The sequence below is a fragment of the Poecilia latipinna genome, unplaced genomic scaffold (assembly GCF_001443285.1).
Source record: "Poecilia latipinna isolate Pla-1442-1.1 unplaced genomic scaffold, P_latipinna-1.0 Scaffold2104, whole genome shotgun sequence".
NCBI classification, from domain to species: domain Eukaryota; kingdom Metazoa; phylum Chordata; class Actinopteri; order Cyprinodontiformes; family Poeciliidae; genus Poecilia; species Poecilia latipinna.
In genome coordinates, this window is record NW_015114720.1 from 49,469 (window position 1) to 66,653 (window position 17,185).

Sequence of the window (17,185 nt, forward strand, 5' to 3'; positions counted from 1 at the left end):
TTTAAATGCATTAATTTGCCTTCTTTAATAGTTATTTTTCCAATAACTGAATGTAAAAGGTGATAAGAATTAGTTTTTTTTTTGTTTGTTTTTTTTTTTAGATTAGTGACCAAGCTTTTCCTGCAGGCTCTGCTAGTGTGCTCAGTCACAACATCAATACCACTGCTTAGATTGTTAGGCAAATAACTTTAATGTCAAGGTTCATGTGGGTGCTGCATACTGTATCCAAGGTTACAAAAGTCATATTATTATCTCCTACTTTTAGACTCATTCCTAGTTTGTATTTCAGTCAGTTGTGAAGGGGCAGGTTAAAGCTTCAGAGCATCTTCAAATATTTGGATGTTTGATTGCCTAAATATTGGTTTTGTTTATATGTTCTTCAGAAAGGCTGAACAGCCTCAGAAAAGCAGCTAATAACTAATATTAATATTAGACAATAAAAAAAAAATCTTCAGAAATGTATATGATCTTGGCGTATAAAATATGAGATAACTCATATGTGGGTTTAACTTTTACTTTTTTTTACATTTCAAACTATTTGAAAAGTGGTTGACGTGTGCTTTGGAAAAGATAAATCCAGGATTAATCACTCAAATGTAAATGATTACTGTATTTTTCAGTGGTTCACTTTCTTCTTTATGACACCCTCCCCATTTACCTCAGATTTGTGTAAAGGACAAACAAATTAATCTTTTTTCAATTAGCACAATCTTTCTCTGAAGAAAAAAGTCTTAATTTCCAGTATTGCACTAATTGATTTTGTAGATAATTTAGTCTTCTCCTATGACAAACAAAAGGGGCGATCGTTGACTGATCCTCTTTGCAGAATTTCCCTGTGTTAATGTGTTTTACTGTGCTATTCTATCCTCACATTTGGGATCATTATCCTGCTAAAAGTCACAGAGACAATCCATCTTCAATTTTCCACCCAATATTTAATTGAAAACTTTCAAGTTCACGATTACATGCATTCTTAAAAGGTTCTCAGGCTATTTGAAAAGAGTAAATGGACCCACAGCATCATACATCCTGTTCTGTATTTAACGGTGACTGTGACGCTCTTTCCCACACAGTCATTGTTTGTTTCGAAACACTCCAGGAGTGTTTGACCCCAAAAGGCTCAGAGTCGGACCCTGTTCACACCTGGTGCTAACTTGCATCTTGGCAGATTCAGGTAAAAGTAGGCAGGGTGCAGGCTGACCATTCGCACCTGGTATTAAAATTCACTCTTAATGATCTGATCACATTTCTCTGCTTTACATGCAAATAAACACACACACGCTTTGTCAACAACACCTCACGCAAGTCTGCCAATGTTTTCATGAAAAACAAATACATAAATCCCACCACACCATATTATCATCCAGCTATTGGCATAGTTGAGATTAATCTGAGTCACATTGATATAGGAGAACAAATAAAGCAGAACACATGACAGCTCTACACATTTTTATTCCAAACATTGTGTTGTGTAATAGGGAATAATTTAGCTATTCTCTCTTTTTTTTTTTTTTTTTTTACCACACAGTGGGAATTTAACTATAGTTACCCAAACAGCTACATTTAGCTCGGGAAAAAAACAGAGCAAAGTTCATCACTTTCTTACCCAAATCTCTTTTCTGTTCTCTCTGAAGAGAATCCCAACGTGAAGATTATTAAAACTTAACATAAAAACCCAATAATTTTAGAATATTTCCTAAGATGTTTAGTCATTTTAATTTAGCTAACGGCAATGTTTGAGTTTTTAACCGCCCATCCATATAATAACGCTGCTGCATGAGAGAAGCCATACCCTGACATTCCTCTGAAACTTCCAGTTGGCTCACTGAGAGCCTCTACTGGGTGCAACAGGTAGATTTTTTTATTTTATTGTTTTTACCTCCTTACCACCTGCTCACTGTGCAAGGCAAGATAAAACATGGGTCTTCATCTGGCCTAGTAGACAGTGGATAAAAGAAATTAGATATTGTGGATTACTGATTAAATGTTACTGAGCACTGTAATTATTTTTTAAAAAGTAACTTATGGATACTGTTGAGTACGGTAAAGGATATGAGAGGCTGTGGGCCTGTTTCTCTTCCAAAGAGTACATGGCATGAAGAACCCATTGCAGTACCAGAACATTTTAAATATAAATCTGGTGAATTCTGCATGAAAACTGAAGGAAATTGTTCTTTCAGATAGATAAGGATTTTATACATTTGGTAAAAATCCACAAAGACCGGCTTACCAGATACAAAATCCACTTTCTTCCATGACTATCAGTACCAGGACCCGAATCTTGTTAAAACCCAAAGGTTGAGCTGAGGAAAGTAAATGCATCTCTTATACTGAGGTTTAGATGATCTGAAGGAATTGATCAAGGATAAATTATGACATATATTTCTCTCCGTACGCACTAACCTTGTGAAATGTTGCGCCAGATGACCAAGTTGTGTCCTATTGACCAAACTGAAATATACTCTTCATCAGGAGCAATGTTCATATAAATGTGGCATCTGAGATTTTGAAAATAATCATAATTTCCTTGTGAATGTTTTAGTCAATGATATTTTATTACTTTTTAAAATATTGCAGTAAAAGTAACCATGAGAGCAGCCATTGAGCAACTTTTGGATTTCTTCATCCCCCAACATTAACCAAGATAAACACCAAATTGTATTTTTGACTTGTTAAAAATTTTGAAATTAAATTTTTTTGCCAATAAACAGTCACTGTATTATAGGTTTTTTTGTTTTGTTTTCAGAAACAGCCTTTAAAAGTGACATACTGAAGTTCAAACTGTGGGTCCAACAATTAGCTAAATCTAAGACAACATAGATATAGTATTGTGCCATTAATCGTGAGTCATGGTCTTTTGTCCAAGACTTAGACAAAAGACCATAACTTGGACTCTAAGTCCTCATCTACCACTGATAACTGAAGAGATCTCAAAGTTATTAAAACCCATCCCAAAGGGGGAGCACAATATCTGGAGAAAATCTTTTGATTGCTGTTGAGACATTTTCTACTAAACACTACAAAAAGGTCACTGGAAGGTCAGAGGAAGAAGTCCGAGCAGCAGGAACCATCCATCGAGCACTGCTTGTTTGTTTAGTGGAGGGATGATTTGTTTGGCGAATGAACTCGGTTGATTCTGCTCCCACAGAAACTCCAGAAGCTTTGCCGTCCGGAAAAGATGAACGGCGACACAAAGCAACCCGAGCGTTACCCTTTGAACCCGGACAGCGGTCTTACGCCTGGGGTTAGCGAATACAAGGGAAGTTGTGCAGCTGAGATGGAGATGCAACTTTGAAGATATAAATGTGATTGTTTTTTGTTATTCTTAAGGCATTTTTTTAAGCTTTGTGTATTTAGAAAATTATTACGAGCAACAACAACAACTTACAGATCAGATCTGGTCTGAAACCTGCATAAGAGGCAACTTTGAAGTTTTATGTGTAAACGGTTTAAGCACAGTGCCGTAGTGCTTTTAAGATTTATGTGAAAGATATTTTGATAAACAAAAATACACTAATTTCATGAGTCAATGTTCCTAATGGCCAAGGACTTGGTAATTATTAGCAATCTTTTTTTTAATGCTGTTACAAATTTTTTTAATGCGATCCCAAAAATGTACGTAAATGAATGAATACATTTAAAAGTAAATCAAAATTATTAAAAAATAAAGAGAATTGTTGTCATTCGTTTTTGGATTTCTTTTACTGATTTCACTTTTAACTTTTGACTTTTTGTTGTTTTTTTTTTAACTGCTTTATCTTATTTCAATTACTGCATTTCTCTTAAGTCTAAGCAAGTTTGACCAATTTCAGTTTTATTTCTTAGCAATATAATACAGTCAAAGTCATTTATTTAAACTTTGTTTGATTTCTACAATTAAATGTAACAAGTACTAAGACAACGTCTACAATAAATCACTACCATGTTCAACCCATCAAACAATTACATGCTTGTAAAGCATTATGAAAACGGCCTCTTATCATAGCACTCAGGAAAGAAAACAAGTCAAATGTCCAAATAAATGTGGCTGACAAGTCCTGATCCAACATGGGCTAAAAAAAACAAACATTTAGAGACAAATGAACTAATACTCCAAAAGCAGCATAAAAAGCCAGATTACACTTTGCAAATCCACTGGAAAGAGCTAAATTATAGGAGGTGCGCTGTGGTCTGATGAAATTAAAATGGATGTTTTTGATTATCATGAGCACCATTAGAAGAGAAATTTGCAAGCCTGAGAACACCATCCCGATTGTGGAGGCATCATGCTGTGAAATATTTTTGCTGTTTTTGCTGGTGTGTTTCATAAAATAGACGGCATAATGAGGAAAGAACATAATTAGCAAAATCTTAAGAAGGAGGGTAAAACTTGGGCACAAATTGGTCTTCCAAATCCTCTGTCAGCGTCCACAGCCCACGTATCTACAGAAGCATTTTTTCAAAGAAGTTGAATGAATGATCAGTGGTTTCTGAAACACACGAAACCTGAATGTGTATCATGGCACTTAAATAACCTAAATAACAGATTAAAACCAACATCTTTATTGTTGAGCTCATACGTCTATTTATTCAATAATTTAGTAGCTAAAAGGCTTTTTAGATTGAAAATGTTGGGTAAGCATGTGATGACAACAGGGAGAAACATTCATATTTTTCAAAGGGCTTCCTATGAAAACGAAGACGTTAATATCAGCAGTAGCTCTCTTACTGGTTTTGTTTCAGGGGGGAAAAAAGTAGGTGCAGACTGTTCCAGTAGCCAGAATCCAGGGTCAAAAAATACAGATTACATGTCGTTTGTCTCTGCAGCAGCTCGTTTAATGGCCAGTTAAAATTAGAGTGACTCAGGTGATCGGATCTTCAGTAGAGAACACTGAGTAATTGGCAGCAATGTCTTGGCTAACAGCCGCCTCCGGGAAGGTGATGGTTAAGCACAGAAACGCGTCAAAAGGCAGACAGAGAACATAAACCTAAAAACTGCAACGAGTACGTATAGTGCAAGGACCAGAGGCTGAGTAAGCAGGTACATCACAATCCTTAAAAACCCCCACAAGAGACAATTCAGGCTTTTTCCAAGTTCATGACTGTTGTTTCGGTAAGTCCTCAAGAACCTTTCAATATTACTGCAAGGATATATGGTCTGGTGTTTTAGAACCAGGATTGAATTTTATGAGCACTCTGTCTACGTCCGAAGGTTTATCCTGGCTTGCCAAAAATCTTGTTGAGCTCTTGCTCTGTGGAAAGTCTTACCAAACCTCAGCTGTCTGAACCACGTTTTTTTAGCTTGTTGGTACTTGTGAGTCACTTCGTGCTCCTACAAGCCCATCAAAGCCTGTGGGACTCCTGCAACCTCCTGACTTCCTTCCTCCATAAAAAAAATCAGGCTTAGCGCTGTCAATCATCCTTGTGTGCACGTTGCTCTTCCCACCTCCCGCTGCAGCTCTTGCTCTGTGGTACGCTACAGCATCTTCTCGTCATAAATGCTCAAGCTAGATTTTAGGTTATAATATATTTAGGAAAAATCTTCTTCTTACAGATCCCAGGTTTTCCCGGCGGACCGTGTGTAGCCACACAGAAAACAACAATGAGAGTTGACGTCACAGAATTACAGAGTTTAATCCAATAGAAGACAACGTATGAAATTACAACAGAAACTGCAGAACAACAGAGACATACATTCATTTACCTGAGACAAATGGAAAAGAAGAAGGAAAGAAAGAAAAGCAAAGACCTGCAAAGACGTCTTTGGAGAATTGCAAGAGCAAATCTAGTTTGTTCCTCACATGCACAAATTTTTATAGTAAAGGCATATTCTTGTCTTTTAATTTATTCAAATAAGGCGTATCTTTGCTCATCCAACCTGGAGCTGTCTCTTATCCTCTCTAAAGTTAGAAACTCCCTGCAATTTGTTTCCAAGATCAAAAGCCATTTGTCCCCTTTGTCTAAACAGAGTGGACTCTCCTGTACTGGCCTGGACTCCTGCTGTTTTATGGCTTTTCACAGATGAGTGTGAAAAGCTGGAACTTCTCCTGATTGTTTCCCAGACAGACAAAAGGCACTTTCAAAAAGATCTTAGCAGACAACCTGCTGTAACTACAGGTAACATAAAGATGAATAGGGCAGAATAAGTTATTAATCTGAAAACTATAATTAGGCTATTTCAATCAAGACATGTTAAGTTTTAAAACTAGCATATTCTAAATTTATTTTCATAACACTAGTTAGCATGGCCACAGATGATGGTGGATAAATGATTTTCCTGGAACTGTAAGTCGTTTCTCCGCCATTAGCAGCATATATATGAAGTTGAATGACAACTCTACAATGATCCTCCTGGCCTAGTTTTTATTTGTTTGTCAATAGTAGTACTGGGTGGAGGTGGAGGAGCCTGATCTTTTCACAGATTATGTCACAATATGACTGACAGTTTTAATAAAAATGTGAAAAGCATATTTTTTAATAAAAGTTAGATACTGCAGCATTAAATACAGTATTGAGCATCCCAGCCAAATTCCATGACCCTAGAATCGCTATCACTGTTTTGTGCATTTATAGCACAATATATGCACAAGAGTGCAGATAGTGCATTTCTCAAAACAGTACAAACTGTAAAACCTAGTTTAAAACCCTAACTCTAACCCCAGCCTAAGCCTGTTTCTTGCTCAAAACAGTCAGGGCGCATGAAACAACTCAAATATAAAGCTCTCAATTATTGCTTGATTTATGATGTGAGATGACATGTTTGGTAGTTTCTCTCCCTCCACCTACCTTCCAATAAAACCAAATTACTACTGGTGTTAAATTTTATGTACAGTAGTCTCAAACATTCTGGTTTCTGCAAGATATGCAGAGACAAAAAAATCTGCTCTAAAAGTGCCGCAGTCTGAAAGAAGAGTCAGTTCACAGTGCTCCTCCAAAAGCACTTGTGCAAATTGGAGGCAGTAATCACAGTAATTGCAGCTGTCATTCAAAACAATTTATTAAGATATCACTATGTATTTCATGTTTCAGGTGTGGCTATTGGATTTTCTCTATGACTTAAAGATCACAGGTACAATGCACAAACATTTTTGCACCAAAAGCATCTACATATAAATGGTCTTTTTAATTTACCAACCTATTTATAACAAACATCTGCCACATTCTTTGGGTGAATGTGTTGTCAGCTGTAAACGACATTGCGGTACATATTGGAACTAAACTGGAACATAAAGTGTTGTAAATCATCATTGGACATCGGGATGTTCTCGTCTGTTTGGTCACAAATCGTCATCACAGCCGATATCGTCCCTGACAATATGAAGCAAGGAGAGTATTTCCTCAAGCGGTGAATCCACCCTCTGCTGTGATGTCATCACACTGCGTCCATAGCCGGTAGGCGGATTCCGGTTACATGCTGCATTTTTCACCTTCAGGCAGAGAAAGACTGTAACATTTAAGTCCAGTGACTCTTCACTGTAGTGTAAATGTAATAAATGATATGCTTTTGTCCCACTGTATGCAGAGTGCATGACAAGATGACAGCAGTGCAATGCAGATTTAGTGTTGAATTATTGTTCAGTATTCTCACACTTGTGTTGTAAACTGTTTTTTGTTGTTGTTTTTTTTAATAAAATACTAGCGCATGTCAGCATCTTAGGGAAGCAGGAGCCAAAAAACAAACAAACAAACAAAACAAAACAATTAATTCTGACTTCATGTGTGTTTAGCCAAACTTCAGCCCTGAGAAGAGGGACACAAGTTAGGGCAATGTGCCTGAAACGATGGAGTTATTTAGGGTGGAGGAAATAACTCCATCGAAATAAAAACCCTGATCCACAGTGTTGTTGTCTTACAGGAACTATTGGCTTGCTGATTAATTATTATTTCCCATAATTTGTAAGTTTATTTGGACTGGTCTTTACAATATGAGCAAATGATAATAGTGTGAACTTGCATGGGGGGCAGATGACGCATGTCCAGAAGGATCTGCAACTTGTTGGGAGGAGTGAGAACCTGTTACTGTGATGTGCACAGATGACAAAATGTTGTGGAAGTTCAACTAAAAGTTATGAGAATTTTAATTCTGAAGCCAAAAGTCTTCCAAGTCAATCGAGAAACACTGTTGTGTTAAAAGCCAGTAGCTCATATTTCAAAGCATACCACATTATCTTTCAAACATGCAGAGTGCAGTTTAATATCACAACATATGTGGCTGCCAGTTGTGATCAGTTACCAATTATTAGGCAGCTCAGAGATGAAGCAACTATAATGCTGAAGGGTAAAGAAGTTTTGAAGCCAAAAAATATTTCAGCAATTTATCACCTTCTGTCTTAAAACCTGCAGAAACGTTTCTCTTATGTAAAACTTACTGCACATCGTAAGAAGCCATTTTGTTTCGTCAGACCGTAGCAAGTCTCTGCAAATTTAAAAGGCTGTTTTCATTTTGGAGTTATGACTTCTTTCTCTCCTGTCCATTTCCGTACAGGACTCCCAGTCAGTTCAGTCAGCTTCTTCACAAGGACTTTTATTGCATGATTGAAACATTTTACACCAAAGTACTTTTATCTTCAAGAGGGAGCCTTTCTGCCTCCTGGCCAGTAACAAGACTGGACAAGTTCATGCTGCGTATGCTTACATATACTTGTTTAAACAGATGAATAGCACATACAGATATCTGGAAACTGTATGTGGGGACCTACACTTTTCTTCCTGTCATCTTGATTTTTTTTACGTTTATTTCCCATGATGTCACACAGAGAAACATTCTGTATGAAATACCAGTACCTTGATGCTCTCAGTTTAATTATTGTGAGTTTAGAGGCTTACAAAGCAGTAATCGTTATCTGAGTCCTTTGGCTGCCTGCTCAAAATGTACCATCTGAACCAAATAAAAAATGAAACAATGTATATTATCATAAAATGTGGGTTTCCATATCTACAGGGTGTAAAACACGTCTGTCCTTAAAAAATTTCGGCTCGAGGCCCAGCAAATAAACTATCAGGCAGCAAAAGTTGCTGTTATTTTACAAGCTATAAAGGAGAAGATAAGTTTTTGTTTTACAAGGAATTATAGTCTAAAAATAATACTTGTTTTACTATTGTTTTCTTTTTATTGTCACTGTTCTCATTGTCTTTTTGTTTAATCCATAATCTTCAGTTTGCTTGAGTAGCCTAATGTGGCAAAAACAAGCCATGAGGATGCTGGGATAGATAAATAAAAATATGAACCAGCTGAAATGATATTTTAGTAAATATGCAGGAAGAATGAATAATTAAGTTATCAAAGTTATTACAAGTTATTCTGCCAGAACAAGGATAAAGATAACAGACAATTCTTAGAATAATCTGTTTAAGAACTGCAGAGATAAATGTCAAGGTTAGAAAGTTTCGCATTAAGTCAGCACATCAGGAACAAATAGAATGGATCAACAAGTACAATCTCTTCCTGGCACAAAGCCTCTGCTTTGAATCACAGGAGTTCAAGACTTTCTTTGTCCAGTTTCTAGATTCTAGATATTCTCCTGGATCTCCAGCTTCACATTCCTGAAATATTAATGTTAGGATAACAAGTATCCCCCCCCCCATCTCATCCGGGGACCGTTCAGAAAGCCAGCAGCAATCCCCTGTGGTGAGACCGCTGACATTTTGAAATTTGTGTGCACAGAGATTTGTTCTCACTGTTAATCACATGCAGCTTAGCAGACTGATGATTCACATTACATACAAACAACTGATTAAAAACACTTAAGGCATTTTCTGTTGCTCTGCTTGGGACCCAATCAGCAATTTCTTGACCACAAAATTTACTGTACAGCAGGTTTAGCTGCTGTTAGCACCTTGGTGTAAAAACCATTAAACACCTTCATCATTTGTAGCTGTAGTAGCATTTTGTCTCACTGTCTTCCCTGCCACCTCCTCTTTATTTTTACGTTTAGAAAGATAATTCCTTAAACTTAACAACATTAATTCAATGGGGGGAAAAAATCCTATGTTAGCAAATAATTAACACAATCACCAGTGTGATTGGCTTCTTGGCTGTAAAAAAACAAAACAAAAAAACAAAACAAAACAAAAACAAAAACTATTTTTTGTATTTGAAAGCTTTTAGTCTTCTCTTGACTGTCACCGAACAATGTTGATTAACTTGTTAAACAATTTGTATTAATTTCACCACATTTTTGGATCTTTATCATTATCATGAAGCACAATGAGCAATGATGGCCAAGTTACATCACTGTGCTTCTCTGCAATAATAATAACAACAGAGAACTGAAAGGAATATGACAAAACTTACGCAATATAAATAGGTCACCAAATAAATACAAAGGAAAACCAAAATCCAAACACTCCAGGATTGTGAGTTACAAGCTATGATAACGTAACACAAAGTCTATGAATTTGCAAATGCTTTGTTCATTTAATAAAAAAAATAAATAAAATAGAGATTGCCTCCCAAACTTTCACTCCAGTTTTGTTGAACATTGCTAAGTATATAGATTAAATGATTTTTAAGTCCATCACTGGTTAATATTCAGACATTTGGCTGGAAGGGATAAAAGGCTCTTGTGGGAATGCTGAAAAACCCAAATTACCAGCCAACAAGCTGTAGCAGTGGCATAGTAGATTATTGTGCACTCAGGCAACGATCCTGAGGTCCCTCCCTGCTGTGACTTTGAAATCCTGAGCTGAACAGAAGTAACCCTGAAGAGGAATGAATGACTGAAAGCCCTGAAACTGATTAAGACATTACATACTGCGACAACTCTATCCTGAGAGGTGCAAGTAAAAAAACAAAACATTTTTTTTATTTCTTTTGATTTATGTCTCCTGACATACAATGTCAGTTCATTACACTGACTTGTTCTGATGAACATCAGCAAAGTTCCTCATCTGCCAGGTGAATAACAATAATCAGATGTAGTTCTATCCCACAAAAATACCCAGATGTGAAAATTGCCTGTTTATAAAAACACTGTACAGCAGATCAGAAAAAAAACAAAAACAAAAAAAAAAAACACTGTTCACTCTACAGCAGGAAAGCATCCCTGAACTTTCAGCCAGCCCTGTAGAAAACCGTTTAGGACAAGGTCTGCTAATTTCTTGCACAGGTCTAGTCAAAGTCTGGAATTAAATATAATTGAGGGTCTGTGGGAGGACTTCAAATTATATGTTCAAACATGCTCTCAATGCAATCTGACTGACTGTGAGATGTTATAAAAAAAATTGGCCAAATGTTTCTGTCTCTGGATAAATAAAGTTGCTAGAGGCGCACCCCAAAAATATTTAGAGTCGCAAAGCAGGCATTTTCAAAAATTTACAATGAGTCACTTTCACCTGAATGATAATAATAATAAAAAAACATTATAATCAATCAAAATCCTTTGAAGTTTGTTTTTGCATCATGACAAACTGTGAAAAATCTAAGTGTTAGGAATACTTCTGCAAGGCTTTGTTTTCCCCCTCAGACGCAGCGCATATTTATACATTGTTACTTAAATCTGACAAGCTTATCTGTGTGAATGGAGACGATGCCTAGGGTAAAACTGTGTGTTATTGTAATTACTTGTCATTCATCAGGTGTGAAAATACTCCTGTCAAAGTCATATAATCGCACTTCTCACATGTCAGACTCACGTTTCTGTTTTGGGACACTGCTGCAGCACCATCTTGTGGCTCATGCATAACACAACCTTTACATTAGGTAACCATTTAGGTAAGCCCATAACACCAGCTCCCACAGCAAGGCAATCCAAAGACCCACACCAGTCCTCCCCAAAAGATCATTTCTCTCTCAGCAGGATGGCAGACACTCCTTGCAAACTGGGCCATTTCCCGGGAAAGAAAGCCTCACAGGCTGCTGAGGAGCGCGGCAAGTGGGAGACCAAAAAAGAGTTCATCTTGAGTGTGGCCGGTGCTATTATTGGACTTGGTAATGTGTGGAGATTTCCATATCTTTGCTACAAAAACGGTGGGGGTGAGTATTTTTACTAGTCTTCTTGGTGAGTGGAACTTAGCTGGATAGTCATGCAAAAAATAACTTTAAAAAAGTTGCTCACAAACAAATTTACAGGATTTGACAGGAAAGTTTTAACAGACTGACCTGTCATCATACTTTTTAACATACTTTTCACTTGACAGGTAAGTCATAAAAGACTTTTAAGACACATTTTAAACTCGGTAGGTAATCATTTAACAGGAAAATTTTATAAAGTCATCTTCACAAAATTAGAATATGAGTTCTGATAAGCTTGTATTAGATTAAATGAATCCTTTTTAAAAGCAAGAATTTAACTTTTCACTAAGCTAGCTTGTTTTCATACCTATAAGCAAAAATATCATCATAATTCACATAAATGAAGCCTTTGAAACATTAGCTTTTGTGTAATTATGTAAAATTTATTTCACTTCGTGAATCAAGTTGATAACATAATTAAGTTGTCAATAATATTTTGGTAGCACTTTATTTGAAGGGGTGTGCAGACTGGAATGAGACTGTCATGAACATGACATAACACCCATCATGAATATGAAGGAGTCTTCATAAATGTTTATATTTGTCGTCATGAAGTGTCATACGGCAAATAACGACACCTTTAATGCAAAGGTGCACTAAAAGTTTCATAAAAAATGATCAACTTTGCATTATTCAGTAAATAATGAAACTTTTAATACATTTCTTTAAAACTTTAAAATCAATTAAGAATTTCAATTTTGCATTAAAAGTCTTACCAATATTTTGATGAAAGAATTTGACTTGCATAGAATATATGTAATTTGGGCATTTAAATTAGACTATTGCTGATCCCTTTTTTACTCACACAAGATATAAGCAAATATGAGTGGATTTTAATTTGGTAATTTGGTTTAATGTGGTTTTATGTGAGGCCATGACCTCTAAACCAGAGTCAGCGTGTGTAGTATTTCAATCGGTACACAAGTGAGTTTCTTTTGGAAGATGAAAACACTCATCATTTCCTTTTAATTTTGTTTGAATAAATTTAAAGCTCATCAAACAATTACCTCTCGTGTAAGGATTGCAACTGACATGCTGCATATCTAACCCAACATCTCTAGGTAAACCCGACATCTGTCATAAAGTTAACAGTTCAAGAGGTAATAAATTAGTTTTAATATCAGCATAATTGTCTGTTTGTAGAGTAAATTATTTGTAATGTAAATAGTTAACTTGTAAAATGCCTTATTGGACTGAATTGGCTTTATCTTTTTAAAAAATGCCCTGAGAGATATTTGCTGTAATTTGCCGCAATATAAAGAAGCTGAATTAAATTGTGGTGAGGCTGAAAGTCACTCTTGATGTTTTCATTCTGCAAACTAGACAAAACAGTATGCATTCAAAGACTGTGACCAAAACAGGATTGTATTTTCAACGGGTCTCCGCTTCCAGAGAGACAGACTTTTCTGTTGGTCTAATTGCTGCTCCAAACATCCAAGTTTAGCTACTTATATCAATGTGTTGCATACCTCCCCTGGTAATGGGATCTCAGGTTTCTGCAGAGAGCATGTAGAGCAATAATAATATCCAAAGTTGCAACTTGAGATTGTGAAAAAAGTAAATGTTGGTAATCTTAGTGGAATTTGGGAGTTTTTTTTAAAGCTCAAAGCAGCTTGTTCGAGTGTTTAAATGTTTAAAAGTTATTGGAATTCATTATCTAGCCCTCCTAAGCTATTTGAACTGCTTAAGATCAGCCTGCGTTATGCAGCACTAACTGCAAACTGTCGATCACACAGGACACTCTGTGTACACACGTAATTTTCACCCATCTGCTTAAACACCCACTCCAATCAAATGCAACCACAGCCTTTGATGCCTTATTGAATGGCATGAAGATAATCATTTCTATCTGCTCGTGCAGTGTCACGTAACCACATTTCCAGAGTGAGAACACTAATATAAGTCTTCTTGGGTGCACTCCAAAGATACTCAGTGTTGCTGACTAAGATGGGGTCTCTGTGTTGGCCAACTCATGTGTGAAAATGATATCTCATGCCGACTGAAGAACCATTCAACGTTTAATCCTGATGAATCCTGACATTGTGCACTTGAAATTCGCTCATCCAATCAGGAACAAAACAGTATCGATGGAAAATTCCCTGATGATAACACTGTGCCTACATGCTTGTGCAGTAGCCACATTGGTGTAATGAAACTGATCGATTTCTGGATATAGTGACGCCTTCTAAATTTTCAGGTAGTCAAGCAGTGGCGCTGGACTCACCGCTGACATCAATTGAACTCCAGGAAGCTCAAATACATAACACTAGATTAGAACAGTACAAAACTGGGACCAAAGTAATGTGGATGTCCAGGAATTTGCTGTTTTCCATGCACTCCACCACTTTGTCTTGAAAGGTAAAAGGTGTGTATGCTGTTCTACTGGTCCTCCTGCAGTTCACTATGACCTCCTTGGTCTTACTGGCCTTGAACTCCAGGTTGTTCAATGAACACTACTCATCATTTGTTATCAGACCCACTGCAGTGGAATCATCTGAAAAAGAATGTCCAATTAAACGACTCCAGGTCCAGATGGTTTTCCAGCAGAGAATTCTGGAATATTCTGGATCTAGCACAGATCAATTCTGCCAACATTCTCAAAAATGTGGTCTTGGAAATATTATACAGCTCCCCGACAGCATATATTAGGACAAATAATCCAACGTCTTTAAGCTTTTATCTTCAGAGGGGCAGCAAGAAGGGATGCCCACTCACCTCCTCACAATTCTGCATTACATTTGTGCATTACTTCATCTGTTAGATGGAATAACCTGAGTTGAACCAAGACTCTATTGGACATGAAGCACAAATTGATTTGGACCCCAATTTAGAGTTTTTACTTGCTAATTATCAGAAAACAATCTGTGGAGACAGAGTTATAACTTATTGATTTGGTCTCGCCGTTAAGTCCAGAGTGCTTTGTGTCGGTGTTGAGTTGAAAGAGTTTCAAATGGTCATTTATTTATTTATGGCGTTTGTCCATTCACTTGTCTGTATAGAGTATTTACAGTTCACAAAACAATGCATTAGTGTCAAAGCCAGTGGTGGAGGTCTAAAAATCAATTATTTTTTACATTATCTCCTCAGTTTTCACCAGTCTGCATTAGTATCTTAAAAATCTTTCTATTTGATTTACAATCTCTTCATGTTTGTTATTTAGTTCCTATTGGATTCATACGGAAGATTTTTTATTCTCTTTTTTTTTTTTTTTTTTTTTACTATAACTTAAAGAATGTCCACCCAGAGCTGACCAAATTAGTTCATTAAAATTAGAAATATGTGAAGCTCTAAGTAAACTGTTCAAAACAGCTGCTTGGAGTAAGGAGCCAATATACTGAATAGAGAAGTGTTGGCATACAAACATTGTTTTTTTTTTTTTTTTAAGGAACCTTTCAAATTATGTTTACTTTTGGACACAATATACATTTCTTGTGAATTGTGAGGCAGTATATTTGCCGGACAATATTGCACACAGCTGCCTCCTGCAATCCGTTCCACGGTTGCAGCGAGAGCAAAGCCTGGTCTGTCAGGGTGAGATTTTGCCTCCGGACTCCTAAGGTTTAGACCAGAAGACTTTGTGTTTGCAGAGTCAGCCGCTGCCCCCACCACGTTTGACTCACTTCAAAATTAGACCTGCAGGTCAGGCAGTGGAGCCCAGCCTGAGGTAAAGAATTTTAACACGCAAAGTTAAAGTATATTGCAGCTTTATCTCCACGTACCATAGAAAGAAAATGTATATATTATTTTTAAAGATAAAGATGTTATCTGAAAGCAATTACTTTGTTTCTATAGATTAATAATAAAAAAAAAAAAACCTACGCTTGTTGGAAATAAAATGCATAGGCCAATGTTTTACATTTCTGTTTGTCATGGTTTATTTCAGTGAGTCATGTTATGGCACAATAAAAAAATCGCCTTGGGACTAAACCAAGAGTGCTCTAGTCTGTAGAGGCTGTAGCGTAGTTTTTCGCATGTGATGTGGATTTTATTACACCAGCTAGAAGAAACACGCCCTTACATTCATTTTGCAAGTAGTGCTGTTGGATAAGGATTGTAGGCGTGTGTGGATCTCTGCCCTGGCCACATGCGGAGAGGTGAAAAACATTTCTGTTTTTAATCTGAATATTACAATGTAAACGAGGTGAAATGAGGCGAGGCCAATAAACACTTTTCTCCAAAAAACATAAGCTGTTTTGTATTATGCTTAGCATAGCGTGCCCCACCCCAACATGTAACCATCAACATTCAGTTACATTTTATCTCATATTTAGATTTTGAATAGTACTTTTAACAAAAAAAGAAAAAAAATTAAGATGTATTCTCATTTTCTTCATGGTCTTAAAGGTTTAGTGACAAAAAGAATTTTAGAAATCTTCGATGCCAAAAATTACCGTGAGATACTTCTGAAAAATAGTCAAAATAATTTGACCCGCTGGTTTTTCCTTTTGCACATGCCTTCAGTAGCTTGTCAGACTTACTTATTGGCTGAATTTCAGTTTCTGTTTTCATACTCAAGCAGGGTTTTCCAGGTATGCCTTATCTTTTTGAGATAAAGCATTTTAATAATTTTGATTAACTATGTGGCACAGAATTTTCCTGACGCATTATTTTGTCTATTCACAGATGACAAGATTGTTATTGTTGCAGAGTATTAAAAATTAATCATTGGCTTCATCAGGGTTTTGTTGTTAGTTTAATAATTATAACTATGTGGGATGCAATTTTACTCCTAAACTGCATCAAAAAATGTAATTGACTATAACTGTGTACTTAACATACAGAGTACAAATAACTCCATACAGTGTTATAAAAGTTAGCTAATTATTTAACTGCTATACATTCAAGAATGCTGAGTTGAGATATAAAAGATTGATTTTCTGCTCCTCTGAAAACAGCCAGACATGTAGAAGATCAATGACTAAATTTAGAAATTTCCCCCTAAAAACAAAAGCTACATATAGCACATGCTGATTAAAATGGGTTATTTTTATATAACACATAGACAGCTATGAATTACAAAACAACTGACACGAGTTCTGCATTAAAACATTGTTTCAACTGAGACTATTATAAGTTTTGAAAAATGTGTTAGACTGACATCCAGAAAACTTGACATTGTCTCTGTTGAGCAAGAGCAAAGTTTATGTATGTTGTGTGATCAACGCTTAGTTTTGTCTGCAGACACACCACAGG

The 17,185-nt window shown here is 36.3% G+C and overlaps 1 protein-coding gene and 1 long non-coding RNA gene across 3 annotated transcripts in view; one reads left to right on the forward strand and one right to left on the reverse strand.

Moving 5' to 3' along the window:
• Positions 1 to 20: 20 nt before the first annotated feature.
• LOC106936246 (uncharacterized) overlaps positions 21 to 17,185 on the reverse strand; it is a 23,489-nt gene continuing 6,324 nt past the window's right edge. Inside the window, exons 2-3 of the long non-coding RNA XR_001422086.1 lie at positions 3,715 to 3,720; positions 21 to 1,438 (exon numbers count right to left, since the gene is read on the reverse strand). This is a non-coding gene — a long non-coding RNA (uncharacterized LOC106936246). The remainder of the gene's footprint in view (positions 1,439 to 3,714; positions 3,721 to 17,185) is intronic.
• The window catches only part of LOC106936245 (sodium- and chloride-dependent GABA transporter 2-like), a 17,708-nt gene continuing 12,144 nt past the window's right edge, over positions 11,622 to 17,185 (forward strand). Inside the window, exons 1-2 of one of the 2 annotated variants that reach the window (XM_015017107.1) lie at positions 11,622 to 11,692; positions 11,775 to 11,953. In XM_015017107.1, coding sequence (XP_014872593.1) covers positions 11,779 to 11,953 — 175 coding nt within the window. In that variant the 5' untranslated portion in view covers positions 11,622 to 11,692; positions 11,775 to 11,778. The remainder of the gene's footprint in view (positions 11,693 to 11,774; positions 11,954 to 17,185) is intronic. The other variant, XM_015017108.1, reaches the window with a different exon arrangement.